Here is a 15,184-nt window from a genome sequence, read left to right on the forward strand (position 1 = left end):
ATGTATTCTTCACGAGTTATCTGAATGTTATGAAAAAGTTTTTTGAAAAAGTGATGTTTTTGACAGTTTTTTAATGTTTTAGCCCATACAACTCAAACGTGTGCTTTTGAAAGTGAGCAATTCTCTACCAAAATCGGAAATGAACTTTATTTGTATTTGTTTATTTGGCTCAAACTTTGTGGGGGCCTTCCCTATGACCAAAGAAGCTGTTTTGTGTCATTGGTTCACCCATACAAGTCTCCATACAATGTTGGCAGCTGTCCATACAAAAATGGTACATCAATATTCAAACAGCTGTAACTTTTGAGTGAATTTTCTGATCAATTTAATGTCTTCGGCAAAGTTGTAGGAATTGTTGAGGACTATTGAGAAAAAAAATAGGTACACGGAAAAAAATGGCAGATTTTTTAATCAACTTTTTTTTTACAAAAACTGAATTTCCCAAAATACGTATTTTTTTTATTTTCGAGATTTTTTGATATGTTTTAGAGAACAAAAACCCGCAACTTTTGAGCCTTAGAGAAACATGGTCAAAAAATCTGCCGCCTGAATTCAAAAAAAATAGTGATTTTTGTAAACATTCGAAATTTCATGCAAACACAAATTTGACGTAATTTTTTAATGTAAAATTGAATTTCCAATCAAAAAGTACTTTACAGATTTTTTGATAAAGAGCTTTGTTTTCAAGATACAGCCACCGAAAAAAAAAATAGTTACCATGAATGACCTTTTTTAAAAATATTTTTTTTGAAAAGTTCAGAAAATTTGCTATAAAATTGTCTAAGAGACATTGAAGATTGGACCTCTGGTTGCTGAGATACAGCGGCTTCAAGAAAAAGAAACAGGAAATTTGATGTTTTCTTAGTCTCATCCAAATAACCCACAATTTTCTAATGTCGATATCTCCGCAACTAATGGTCCAATTTTCAATTTTAAAACATGAAACATTCGTGAAATTTTTCGATCTTTTCGGAAAAAATATTTGAGTTTTTTGTTAAAAAAAAGTTGATTGAAAAATCTGCAATTTTTTTCCGTGTACCTTTTTTTTTCTTGATATTCCTTAACAATACCTACAACTTTGCCGAAGACACCAAATTGATCTGAAAATTCACTCAAAAGTCATAGCTGTTTGAACATGTACGTACCATTTTTGTATGGACAGCAGCCAAAATTGTATGGAGACTTGTATGGGTGAACCAATGACCCAAAATAGCTTCTTTGGTCATATGGAAGGCCCCCACAAAGTCTGAGCCAAATAAAAAAAATACAAAAAATAAAAATGGTTGAAATCGGTCGGTTTCGTAGTTGCTCAAATATTTTTCTCGGAATGTTAAGAAAATGTTGAATAAGAATTACCCTTTGACATTTTTGTGGATTACTAGAATGACAAGATTCAAAAAAAAATGTGATGATCGGCAGCATCTGGTTTGTATCTTTATTTCAGAAAAAAACCCCACATTCGAGTTCAAAATTCGCTGAACATTTAATAAATTCTATCAAAAGCACAACATTGAGTTGAAAAAAAGTTCTCCAATCGGGTTTTTTTTCTGGAGGTTCCTTGTTTGAAATAATTAGACCCGTATTTTTATTTGTTTTGCCATTAGGGTGATCGACGTCGTGTTAGGGTGTTCGATTTCAACCGATTTTAGCTGTCTTGGACGCAAACAAAATTGTATTAGATAGGCTTTTTAACATAAGAAAAGGTCAAATAAACACATAAAATGATGTTTTGAAGTACTCGAGACCAAAGAGCCGTTGTCTGATATTATTTTTATCGGATTCCTCGGGAAATTTTACATAAAATATCAAAAAATGGTGAAGTTGTTATTACAGGCTTCGGAGATACGATCTTTCGAAAATAAAATCCGGATTTTCGACGCGCCTCGCGCATATACGGGAAAATGACAAAAACGGAAAAATGGGTACCACAATTTCCGTAATTGAAAGACGGTTGGTACTAAAACATGTCGTAAAACTCAGTTTTTTTATTTTCAAAAAATCACATCTCTGAATCCTGTTAATGAAACCTCACCATTTTTACATATGTTACGTAAAGTTGTCCGAGGAGTCCGATAATAATATTTTCAGACATTCAAGTTCAAGTTTTCAAGTTTTCATACGATCTTAAGGATATATACCTAAGGCTAGATTTTTGTAATTTTGTACCATTTCTCCTTAAAAGCCTATGTAATACCCTTTCGTATGCGCTCAAGACAGCTAAAATCGGTTGAAATGGCGCGGAGTTACGTTTTTCTGAAAAACGTGTTTTTTCGCAAATCTACGAAAATTGGGTCCTAAAATGAAGCTTAGATTGCTGATATTATTGTTCACAGCGATAAAGCTTATTTTTCTGAGTACAATGACCCTTTGTACGGCCACAAAGAGTTTAAAATTGATTTTTAAATCAATTTTGAAAAATTATCCTCGCGGTCCTTCTTGACAGAAAAGTTCCTACTTGACAGCTCGTTCCAAGGGGGCCATAGTTGATCCATCGAAAAAATGTTGTCTTGTCAATATTTTTTTTTGCATTAAAATGAAAAAAAGTGTCCAGAAATGGTTTTTATCGTGTTTTTTACCGTTGTACATAAAAATTGGCATAGGGCTTTACTGCCGTTCTACGCATAATTGTCCCATGTTCGAAAAAGTGCAACTGAGAAAAACGCGATTGAAATTTTTCGACCGATTTCTGTGGTTCTACGCATAATTGTCCCGGGAGTCCCTATTCGCCCTATGTGTCCCTAATCGCCCCCAGTTAGTAGTTTATCACTCTTATTTGTGATCTTCTTGCTATATATTAGGGAAACAAGACATAATGCGGCGTAAAACTAATGATTCCGTGAAAGAAAATACTTGGTGGGACAATTATGCGTATGAAGTACAACTATGGGACAAACAGACTTGGTGTTGTTTTCAATAAGTTTCCGAACAAAGTACTAGATTTTATGTGTTTTTCTTAAAGTTAACAATAAACTAAACTTAAAAATATCAAAAAGTCAAAATCGTCCAAAAATTACATGGGACAATTATGCGTAGAACGGCAGTTTAGTACCCAATTGTAATTTTTTGGACCACCCAAACACGGCGTGGGTCACCTTAATGGCCAAATACAAAAAAAGGTCTAATTATCTCGGCTAAGCAACCTCCACAAAATTTTGAGCCCGATCGGAGATCTTTTTTTTTCGTGCGGAATTCTAGATACTTTTTCAAGACAACCAATGCGCCATGCGTTTCCTATGTAGGTAGGACCTTTTGAAAGAGTAAGCGAGATTTATGCTTTTATAATAGGTTGCGTTGGACCAAATACATGAAACACTATTATATAATTTTCATATTAAGCTCAAGTATCGTTATCCAGAAGGCTTTATAACTACATTTAAAAATTCTACTTATGTTTTCTTGTTTTTGTTCGCTAAACAATTTTTCCAAATTCAAAAAACATTTTTTCTCGTTGTCATATCAATCACTCCGTCATCACGGCTTCTTTCGCAATCGATCGCCACCGGGAAGGAAATGAAAAATGATAACATTTTCGCGTGCGAAAAAGAAACGGAAATAACTGAATCGCCAGCACAAAATTGCCCAGCGCGCTAATCAAGATAATTTTGCTACCTCCCCCAAATCAACGCGGTTTGGACCCCCACTCACTTTTCCTTCGAGGCGTGAATTTCAAACCGTCGATAAGTACAATTTAAATTTACTTCGCTTTTTTTTGCATCACTCTAATGACCATATTTCTCCGTTTTATTTTTCAATTTCAGCTGGGCCGCTTCGACGGTAATGACGCGCCAAAATCTAATTCCGGTTAATCTGCGGGAGGAGGGAGAGAAGGTTGAGGTGGAGGGTCAGGCCGGAGAGTCGGCCAAGGAATCAGCGCCAAATCCGGTGCTGATTCCGCTGTGGGACATGGCAAACCACGTCAACGGACAGATCACCACCGGGTACAACGAGGCGGGCCAGCAGGTCGAGAGTTTGGCCCTCGGGGACTACCGTAAGGGTGAGCAGATCTTCATCTACTACGGCAATCGGACGAATGCGGACTTTTTGGTGCATAATGGGTGAGGGTTGATTTATATTTATTGGTTTATTTTAAAATAATCTGTTTTTCCCTCATTAATTCACAGCTTCGTCTACCCGGACAACGTCAACAGCGCCGTGGCCATCCCGCTCAGCCTGAACCCTACCGAGGAGCAGTTCGAGCAGCGCAAGCAACTGCTCGAGAAGCTCGGTCTCGCGTCCAGCGGCGATTTCAACGTCCAACGTGGCGGCGACTGCTTCATCTCGCCCGAGCTGCTCGGTTTCGCGCGCGTTTTCAACATGACCAAAGAACAGCTCGGCCACTGGCTGGGGGAAGGTGCGGTGCAATCGCAGCTGCTGGAACCGGACTGTCCCGGGCTGGAGGCCAGCCTCAAGGAGAAGGTCTGGAAGTACCTTTCGATCCGGTTGCAGTTGGCCCTCCGGATGACCGGGACCACGCTGGACCAGGACGAGGCCCTGCTGGCCAACCAGGGCCAGAAGGGAGCGCAAAAGTTGGGCCACATCAAGTCCATGCTGGTGCAGTTTAGAGTCGTGGAGAAGAAGATCCTGAGCGAGGCACTCGAGCACTGCAAGCAGAAGGAAGTGGACAAGAAGGAAGTCTGAGCAGATTGAGGCTGATTTGAGCCCACCTCTTGTGTTGTATTCCTCTTAGAGTGAGCTTTCGCGCGCGCTTTCATCTTTAAATTCCAGTTTAGTCCTAAAACGCCTGCATCAAATCGCATTTTCGTTTTCTCATCGCCACCCGCCCGCCACTAGTTCTTAGCTGAAAGCTTTTCCCATTTCCACGCTTGGTTTGCCAAACGAAATTTATCCCCCGAATTTAGTTTCGGAGTAGCTCGGCTTCAGTATTGATTTTGTACAACTCACACACACACACACACAACACGCACGTGCGCCTAACCCTTTGTAGATTGTAGTCATTAAATTATTGTTTTATGTTTTTTTTTGTTTTGAGCTGCCTTATTTTCTTCTTTTAATTGGCCCTACAAGATAGACTGTTACGCATTGAAAAGAATTTGTAGAATTTGCCAACCAACATCACACGCCCAAATATACATACTAAAATTGTTCTAAAACTGCCAACCCTGCTTGTTTTTTTTTTCTAGATTCCGAAATCCATTTAAAAGTTGTAAGGAAATTAACTACACAAATAAATACAAATGAATTCGTTTGATGAGCCATTCTCCACGAAATTGGCAGATTCGTGCATATTTTTTTTTTTTTTGTTTGACTCAGCCATTTTGTGTCATTTGGATTACACAAGTCTCCACATAATTTTGGCAGCTGCCCATTACTAGGAAGGTACTTAAAAACTTATTCGACAATATGTATCTTTTGGAGGAATTTTCTGTTCGATTTGGTGTCTTCGGCTTAAGTGTCGGTATCGATGAGGACTATTTTATCATTCCCACATTTTTCATTGCCAATATTTCAGAAATATATTATATTAAACATTTAGCCCATTTGAAATGTTTGTCTCGATTCCAAAATTTTCAAAATATTTTTTTCGAAGAGATCATTAAATTTCTCAAATGTTTCATTTTTCAACATTGAAAATTGGAAAAAATAGTTTATATTGGCATCAGAAAATGTGGAAATGTGTGAATGAGACTTGAAAAATATCAATTTTCTTGTTTCTTTTATTCGCTGTGTTTCAGCAACCAGAGGTTCCATCTTCAATGTCTCTTGGGCAATTATATATTTGAAATTTCTGAACCGTTCAAAAAAAAAATATTTTCAGGCTGGTCACTCATGGTAATTATTTTCAATTTTCAATTACATAATTTTTGGATGACTCCCGGCCAAACCAAACACAAAGTTCTGGTAGAAGGGGGGCACGTACCTCCTCAACCAGAATTACATGAAAAATTTCACAAAAATACGTATTTTGTATTTTTAAAATGCAATTTTTTCTCGAAAAATCTCAAGATCATTGTTTTTGCATTAGGCTGGTACAAACGTTATTTAAAGTTTTTTAATGTTTGCAAAACAACAGAACTAGTGTAAAATGCATTTTAACCCTCTACAACCCAACCCCGCCTCTAGACGGGCTTCGATTTAAAAAATCGCCAAAAATCCATTTTTCAACCAATTTTTGATCTTCAAAAAGCATTGGAAAGAAGAACTTTTAAAATTTTGGAAAATTTTAGGGTTGGAAGTTTGACTTGTTTTTGTGACTTTGCCAATGTTTTTAAAAATGTAATTTTTTTAGGGGTCAACTTTGGCTGTGTTTTTTACGAACATTTCCTATATTTTAAGTAAAAAGAAGTATGCAGTAATTTTTCTAGTGCCCCAGACTATGCCTCTACACATTTATTTACAATTTAAATGTCAATGGTTCCATTTTATAGCAGAAAATGTGAAAAACATCCAAAAAACTGAAAAAGTTACTGTAAAAACATGAAAAAATTAGATAGGCGAAATGTAATGATAGGAGGTGGTAGAGTAGGCCAAATACTACCAAAAACAAACATAAACTAAACAAGATAAATGCGAATTAAAATACTAAAAATGAAACAAGAAAAATATAAAACAAGAGAAGAAAAGTTTTTTGTAGAACAAAAGTTGCTCAAAATGACCTCCTGAACACGGGAAAAATAAAAATTTTCAAAAAAAAAATTTGGGCAGTAGAGGGTTAAAACATATTTTGCAAATAATTTAAATGTTGAGACTATGGCGTGTTGTTTAAATTTTTATATTTTTTTTGATGAAAATACTCAAAATTAACCGAATGTAAAAAAATGAAATTTTAAGTATTTTTCGAAAGTACGTAATTTTGTGAAAAATTATTTTAAAATTATTCAGTGACTTAAAAAGTTTGTTTCATAACTATTGCAATATATGAAAAAATCCTGAGCATTTAATACCCATATGAGCAACTCTTTACGAAATCGGCCGATTTCAACCATTTTTATTTTTTGTATTTTTTTATTTGGCTCAAACTTTGAGCGGACCTTCACTCAAAGTCAAAAGTATCCTTTTTTCAAGTTCACCCGTCGTCACCCTTTTAAAAGGGTATCGAAAATGTACTGATTTTGACATTCCCCTTTTGAAAGGGTGACGCCGGGTGAACTTAAAAAGAGTGAACTTAGAAAGTATCTTAGAAAAATCTACCGCCGAGTTATGATTTTTTGAAAAATAGTGATTTTTGGAAAAAATCGAAATTTCATGCAAAAAAAAAAATTTGACGTAATTTTTTAATGTAAAATTAAATTTCCAATCGAAAAGTACTCTACAGATTTTTTGAGAAAGGGCTCCGTTTTCAAGATATAGCCACCGAAAGTTTGATTTTAGCGAAATATTTGCAGTTTTTCGATTTTTAAAAATAGTGACCATGAGTGACCATTTCTAAACTATTTTTTAAAAGTTCAGAAAATTTGATATAAAATTGTCTAAGAGACATTGAAGATTGAACCTCGGGTTGGTGAAATACAACCGCTTTAAGGAAAGGAAACACGAAAATTGAAGTTTTCTAGGTTTCAACAATCCACCATTTTCTAATGTCGATATCTCAGCAAATAATGATCCGATTTTCAATGTTAAAACATGAAACATTCGTGAAATTTTCCGATCTTTTCGATAAAAAAAAATTTGTGTACCTATTTTTTCTCAATAGTCCTCAACAATACCTACAACTTTGCCCAAGACACCAAATTGATCAGAAAATTCACTCAAAAGTTACAGTTGTTTGAATATTAACATACCATTTTTGTATGGACAGCTGCCAAAATTACAAATAAAATCCATTTCCGGTTTTGGTAGAGAATTGCTCATTAATTTCATCTCATAAATTTTTTATTGGTTCTATCCCATTCCCCAAAATCCCATTCCCTAGAATTCCATTCCCCAGAAAAGTTTTATTTTTATTATGAATGAACTTTATTTCAAAAAGTGATCAGTTTTAAAGTGTGAATTGTTCAGATTTCGCCTTTATTGTGATAATTGCTGACAAAAGTTGAATTTTCCCTTTAAAGTTGAGTTTTTTTTAAAGAAGGGAAAACTCTCTTGTCTGTCAGTACTGCTGACAAAAGTTTAATTCTCCCTTTAAAGTTGAATTTTGCCTTCTTTTTAACTGCCAACAAAAGTTGTAATTTCCCTTTAAGGTTTAATTTAGCCTTCTTTAAAGAAGGGTCAACTCCCTTGACTCATGATAACTGCAGCATGCTGACACAAGTTCAATTTTCCTTTAGCAGAGTTTTCCCTTCTTAAAATATGAAAAAATCAATTAGTGTCAGCAGTTATCCCAAGTCACGATGTCATCTTTAAAGCGATTCTAATATTGAATTAATGTTGAAAATTTAATATAATTATGCCAATTGGCCATTATGCGCCATTATGCCAAATTATGTTATGCCAGACGGCGTTAGGCTAAATGGCATTATACCAAATGGGAATCATAACATTTTTCAAGGTCCTAAATATTTCTGGGGAATGGGTCATTCTGGGAAATGGATCATTTTGGGGAATGGGCCATTCTGGGGAGTGGGATTCTGGGGAATGGCATTCTGGGGAAATGGATCATTTTGGGGAATGGGCCATTCTGGGGAGTGGGATTCTGGGGAATGGCATTCTGGGGAATGGGATAGAACCTTTTTATTATTTTTTCAAAAATATATAGTTTTGTGAAATTTTCAAAAATTGTTTAATAAATTACTTTCGAAATGAAATGTATGACAAAATCCCGATCATTTGAGTGTTTAACAAGAATTCTATTACTTTCGAAATGTATGAAAAATCCTGATCATTTGATGCCCAAGTCCAACAAACATATGAAACACAATGGTTTATAGGACCCTCTTAAAAAAAACTCTGGATTTTTTGAGAAATATTGCATTCTCAAAATACAGGAAAATACATATTTTGTATATTTTGCGCCGGGTCCGGTGGTTTAGTGGTTAGCGTGGTAGCCTCCAAACCCCAGTATGGCCTGGGTTCAATCCCAGACGGACCCGGTGGCATTTTTCGAGACGAGATTTGCCTGACCACGCCTTCTATCGGATGGGGAAGTAAAACGTCGGTCCATTAGCGTAAAAGAGGTTTTGAGTGACTCACCACACATAACCTTCGGACGCCTAGAAATGAGCAGAAACTTGCAACAGAGCCCACAAAAGACCCGGGGGTCGTTAAAGTGGATTGCTTTGCTTTTTACATATTTTGTGAAAATTTCCATGAAACTAAAACTGCAATGGATAGCTATTCATTTGTGGACCATCATTCAGTGAGGTACTCCTGGATATTAGCTCCTGAAAAGTGCTTTAAAAGTGCAAAAAATGCCTCACGGCAAGAAAAAGAGGCGGTCCTCACCAGCAGGATCGGCAGATTTGAAGAAGCTAAAGAATGCCGAAGCGCTACCTGCAAAGCCAGGCAGTTTGAGCAAGGACGCTCAAAAATTGTCTGGAAACCAGTTCGCTACCCTCCCTGTGGACGTGAGCGAGAAGGAAGAATTTGAACGACGGGAAAAGTTGCCACCCATTTTTGTGAAAACCTCGTCATCGGATTCGGTGCGAAAGTGGCTAACCGGGTTTATCAAATCTGAGGCTTTACGAGCTTCCATTCGCTTGTGTGCTGATGGACTCAAAATTCTGCTACCTAGCAGAAAGGATTACAACTACGTTCGGGATTTCCTGAACAACACAAAGATTGAATACTACAGCCATGACGATCCAGGTAAACGCCCCATGAAACAGGTCCTCCGTGGCTTGTACGACATGGATGTGAGTGTGCTGAAAGAAGAGCTCAAAACTCTTAAGTTGAACGTGATCGAAGTCTTCAAGATGACGAGACACAACAAGGACATCAAGTATCGTGATCAACTGTACCTGGTTCATCTCGAGAGAGGATCGACAACGCCGTCTGAGCTGAAAGCAGTTCGGGCAATTTTCAACATCATCGTGACTTGGGAACGTTATCGTCCAGTGCACCGTGACGTGACGCAATGTTCGAACTGCTTGCAGTTTGGACATGGTGGAAGGAACTGTTTCATCAAGAGTCGATGTGCAACCTGCGGAGGTGAGCACAAAACTCAAGCTTGCGAAACTATCAACGAGAACATCGAAGCGAAATGCTTCAATTGCGGCGGCGACCATTCGACCAAGAATCGGAGCTGCCCAAAACGTGCTGAGTTTGTAAAAATTCGGCAGCAAGCGACGACGAGGCACCAACCAAATCGTCGCAAAACACCACCAGCATACACGGACGTGGATTTTCCTGCTTTGGCGTCACCTGGAGCGGGATCTGTTCGAGTGGTTCCAAATCTGCAGCCATTGCCGTTGAATCAGCGGCAAAGAGTTGCAGAGCATACAACACCTCCAGGCTTCAGTCAGCAATCGAGGGAAAACCAACCAACATCAACGGGTGAAGGCAGTAGTGACCTGTTTTCACCACAAGAACTTCTGAACATTTTCATCGAGATGACAACAACACTGCGTGGGTGCAAAACTCGCCAGGAACAAGTAAGAACTCTTGGAGCATTCATCTTAAAATACAGTTCGTAGTTTACTCGTTCTAGTGATTTTGAATATTTCAATGGTTTTATTTTTTTTAGTTTTAGGTTAGGATTAGTTGTTAAAGTGATTTTTTTTCTTTTTTACCCAAATGTATTCAATTCAATGCAATAATGTAAAACAATTTGAAGCAAATAAATAAATGTGATCAGTTAATAATAAAACGAAAAATACAACAAAGATGAAGAGCATTAGGCCATACCACTTATCATGTAAAAGAAATGTAATTATTATAAGAATGTTCAATAAAGACATATTTAATTTAAAAAAAAAAAAAAAAAAAATTTCAATGGATAGCTATATTTTTTTGAAGTTCGGAAGATTTTTCATAGGATTATAGCCAAAATCCCATAAACTCTGTGCTTCAGTTAAGCACCGGGGCTTGACTGTACATTTTGCCTATCTATTTTTTTCATGTTATTACGGTCATTTTTCTATTTTTTGCTTGTTTTTCACATTTTCTGCTATATATTGGCACCATTATTATTCAAATTGTAAAAAAATACGTTGAGGCTGGGACAATACAAAAATTACTGCATACTAGAGATGGGCAAAAAAAGAGCGAGCCGCTCAAACAGCCGGTTCACTAAAAAGAGCGAACGAACCATGGCTCACGAAAAAAGCCACGGTTCTTTTTGAAACTCCGGTCTTATGATGAAACCATTCCAAGATGAAATAATGTTTAAGCTTTTGTATATTTTTAAGTTTATAAATATTTTTAATTTTATTTCCAGCAAATTGTAGCATAAAACTTATTTTTGAGGATTGAAAATGTAGTTTAAAATGTTTCAATGCTTATAAATAAAAGTCAAATTTGTCAGAATTGTGTACACGGTGTACTTTTTCATGAACTTAAATTACTTCAAAAGTGAATGACTTTTTAAACAAAATAAAAAACTTTTCATTGCACAACTGATCCTAAACAATCATTAAAGAATTACTCGAGTACAAATATGAGCACTTTAAAATGATTAACCTGGAAAATTTTGCCGAAAAACTACTTAATAGCCATATCCTAAATCCTCTTGCCCGATAAAACTTTGGCATTTATAGACTTTTTATATTAAATCAGAATGTAGAAAAAAAGTTGTGGCAAATGGGCAGTATTCATGATTGCTGAGTGTCGCAGGACTCTCGCCCTTTGCTATTAGTAAGTATCCAGCAAAGCAAAGGGTATAGCATGCATTTGATACTATCAACTCCCATTCGGCTGTGTTCTCGTCGCTGTCACGTTGTAAACTGGAGCCGAGGGAGGTCCTGTTGTGAATTCTAGTTGGAGGTGGTCCGAAGATCATTGAAGAAAGTAGAATTCGCCATCACCCAAGACACGAAGTCACGAAGGATAGACCATGTCTTGGGGGGTGAAAGGATGATAGGATTTAGTGATAATACCACAATTTAATATTTGTCTTTCTCTCTTATTTCAGACAAAATGTCTGGTCCGAATCCAAGGTGTTGCAGAAATCTTCCACCATACAGAATGGGGTCTTCCTTCTATCATTTCCTGTATTTTGAAAAAGGTGATGCGCCGAATGTGGACATATACTTTATCACACTTACTCCATACGGTGTGAACGTGAAATGCTGTATGTTTGCAATTGGTGCATTGGCTATTTTCAAAAACAAGCTAGATTTTTCCTTATATTTTAAGATAAAATTTAGTAAAATCTATCCATCTATTTATTTTGCTATTGCTATTACTTGTCTCTAACCCCATAAACTTTAACTACTCAATTAATCTAACTTGGAATCGCAATACATTATTGTAGAAATGTAACTGCTGAAAATAATTTGGTAAGAAATTTGGGCATAACTGTTAATATGATTAAAGGTACGTTCAATCTGTTTTATTATATATGTTAACTCTTCAAGTTTGTTTGTCTTGTCACATATTTCACAACTTCAGTTGTTTTCTAGTAAACTTCTCGTTACAAGTTGGTAGTTCTGTAGGTTTCTTCATTCTTTCTTTCTGTGTTAGTCTGTTATTCAATGTTCGATTTTATTTTACATTGTACTAATCCCATTTTTTCTCTTTTTTTCTCTTTTTCTCTTTCATGTACCTTGTGAGCATACGATGACCGAAAAAGTCATTGTTTCAGCCAACACACGCATATTTTTCACAAAGCCGCGAAACAGAACAAGTATTTTTATAAGTGCGTGAATAACAATCGGTCGTTGAAGCTCAAAAATAAATAAATGTGAGAACAATATCGCGCCGTGGTTCAGTGATAATAAGGCGAAGAAAGGAGGCGACGATTCCGCATGAAGAATATAGCGGAAATTATGTGTTAATTGCACAATGGGTGAAGGTTTGAAGTTGACACTATCAAAAGGGAATGGTAAGATGCAATAGTAATATTGCTAGGTTTGATAGTGTCAAAAGGTAAGATCAAGGAATAAGGATTATATGAAACTATATTGGGGACCATCCATAAACCACGTGGACACTTAAGGGGGGGGGGGGGGTATGGCGATTGTCCACGATCCATACAAAAAAGTTTTTTTTGTATGGACAATTGTCCACGAAGGGGGGGTGTAGGGTTTTCGTCCTTCAAAATAATGTAAACAATATAAATATATTGACCGGGTAATAATAACCCGAAACAGGCTATCCCTTACTGAAGCGTGTACTTGGTTTTTGACAGCGCATGAAAAGAGGCGCGTGTTTATGTTTACGCTGTGAACAGTGGAGAGTGAACGATTGGCGCGGAAGTGTGAGTGTGATTGAATTGTGCAGGAACCGGTTGGCAGAATCCGGAGCAGGACACGACGGAAGCGGACATGAGGTCAGTGGGTGGTTGGGAGGTTAATGATCGGCAGCGATGGTGCTGCGTCCGGAACGTCGTGTCTCAAGGAGTCCCAGTTGCGACTCTACATCTGGCGACGAGGATGGGATGGACCGTTTTTTTATCAGAGGGAAAAGAAGAGGACAATGGACCAGGTTCCGGGTGTCGTCAAATTATAAACGAGCGATTGTGTGGTAATTGTATAATTGATAATTTGATTCTGGTATTGAAGTGGTGAAGCGAGTGTGGTTTCTCGCAAGATTGTTTATGAGAAGAAAATAGTAGAAATTATTGAAAGTGGAAGCGAAAACGAAAGTCAAAGTAAAATGGTTGATTGTTTTACCGGAGGGCTTGTCGTTGTTTATGATTTGATTCTTGACAGTTTGGCTAGAGGGCCTTACTGCAGTAGAAGATGTGCTGAGCTGGAAGGGCTCTGGAAATGAATTTGGCTAGGGGGCCAAATGATAAAAAAAAACTTAGCAAAAGCTAGGGGGCTCAAAATTGAATTTGGCTAGGGAGCCAAATGATCAAATGTTTGCAAGAGCTAGGGGGCTCTAGAGTTGAATGATTTTGGCTTGGGGGCCAAATGATTCAAAATTTGCAAGAGCTAGGGGGCTCTGGAGTTGAATGATTTGGCTAGGGGGCCAAATGATTTAATGTTTGCAAGAGCTAGGGGGCTCTGGAGTTGAATGATTTGGCTAGGGGGCCAAATGATTTAAAGTTTGCAAGAGCTAGGGGGCTCTGGAGTTGAATGATTTGGCTAGGGGGCCAAATGATTTAAAGTTTGCAAGAGCTAGGGGGCTCTGGAGTTGAATGATTTGGCTAGGGGACCAAATGATTTAAAGTTTGCAAGAGATAGGGGACTCTGGAGTAGAATGATGTGCTAGGGGGGCAAATGATCATAAGTTTGCAAGAGCTAGGGGCCTCTGGATTTGAGTGATTTGGCTAGGGCCAAACGATTGAAAGTTTGCATGAGCTAGAGGGCTCTGGAGTTCAATGATGTGACTCTTGAATTACTCAATGTTGGCTAGCGGTTTCAATCTATAAAGATTTGCTAGATCCTGGGAGATCTAAATATCAGTGATTTGGCTTGGGGGCTAAATTTTGATATCGTGGAGAAACTAGAAGGCTCTACAGTAATATAACTATTGCAGAGATGTCATATGTCTTTTGATTGTCCGAGTTAAGAGGCACCTTAATTTATTTAAAAGAGCTAAATGTTTGACAAGAGTCAAAGGAATTGAATTTGTACGAATTGATTCCCAGTACGTTGTTGTATTTAAAAGATGTTTCCTAGTCAAATCTGAAGTATTCAAAAGTAAAAGTGATTTCTCGATAGGTGTATAATCGAGGCAACGGACGGAGTTTGAGGACAAAATGTAACTGAAAGATTTCCGAGTCAAATTCATTGACAGTGTTTCATATATTTGGCAGAAAAGGTTTGCTTTGGTTTGAGAGCCAAACGACGATCAAATTTTAATGTGCAAAGACTTGAAGACTAAACATTTGAGACTAGTGGTCGAATGTGGTTGGAAATATGACAAGAACAAAACGCATGCTGCAGTTTAAATCACTTTACTGCAATATTGATTAGACGATATTTGGTTAAAGGAGTTTGAATTTGAAAAAGGCTATGATGAAAATGATTCTACTCTTTCATGTTTGGATATGTAAAATATTTTGACAAAGATCGTTATGGTTAAAATTCCCACCAGGAAATATTTGTGAACCATTCAAAACATAATTGTTTCAAGTTTTCAAAGTGCCTTTTGTTTTGTTTGGTGTTTAAAACAATAGTAAGGTTTTTCTTCTTATCATTGTGGCGCAACATATGAAAGCAAGCCAGATGAAAGAAAAGGA

General features: G+C 37.1%; 1 protein-coding gene across 1 annotated transcript in view; it reads left to right on the forward strand.

Annotated features, from left to right (window-relative positions):
• The window catches only part of LOC120413951 (actin-histidine N-methyltransferase), a 155,306-nt gene extending 150,229 nt beyond the window's left edge, over nt 1-5,077 (forward strand). The window contains exons 3-4 of the mRNA XM_039574958.2: nt 3,759-4,055; nt 4,122-5,077. Of these exons, the coding sequence (XP_039430892.2) occupies nt 3,759-4,055; nt 4,122-4,638 (814 nt within the window). The 3' untranslated portion in view covers nt 4,639-5,077. The remainder of the gene's footprint in view (nt 1-3,758; nt 4,056-4,121) is intronic.
• Nucleotides 5,078-15,184: the final 10,107 nt, after the last annotated feature.

This window comes from Culex pipiens, chromosome 3 (genome assembly GCF_016801865.2).
Source record: "Culex pipiens pallens isolate TS chromosome 3, TS_CPP_V2, whole genome shotgun sequence".
Lineage (NCBI taxonomy): Eukaryota > Metazoa > Arthropoda > Insecta > Diptera > Culicidae > Culex > Culex pipiens.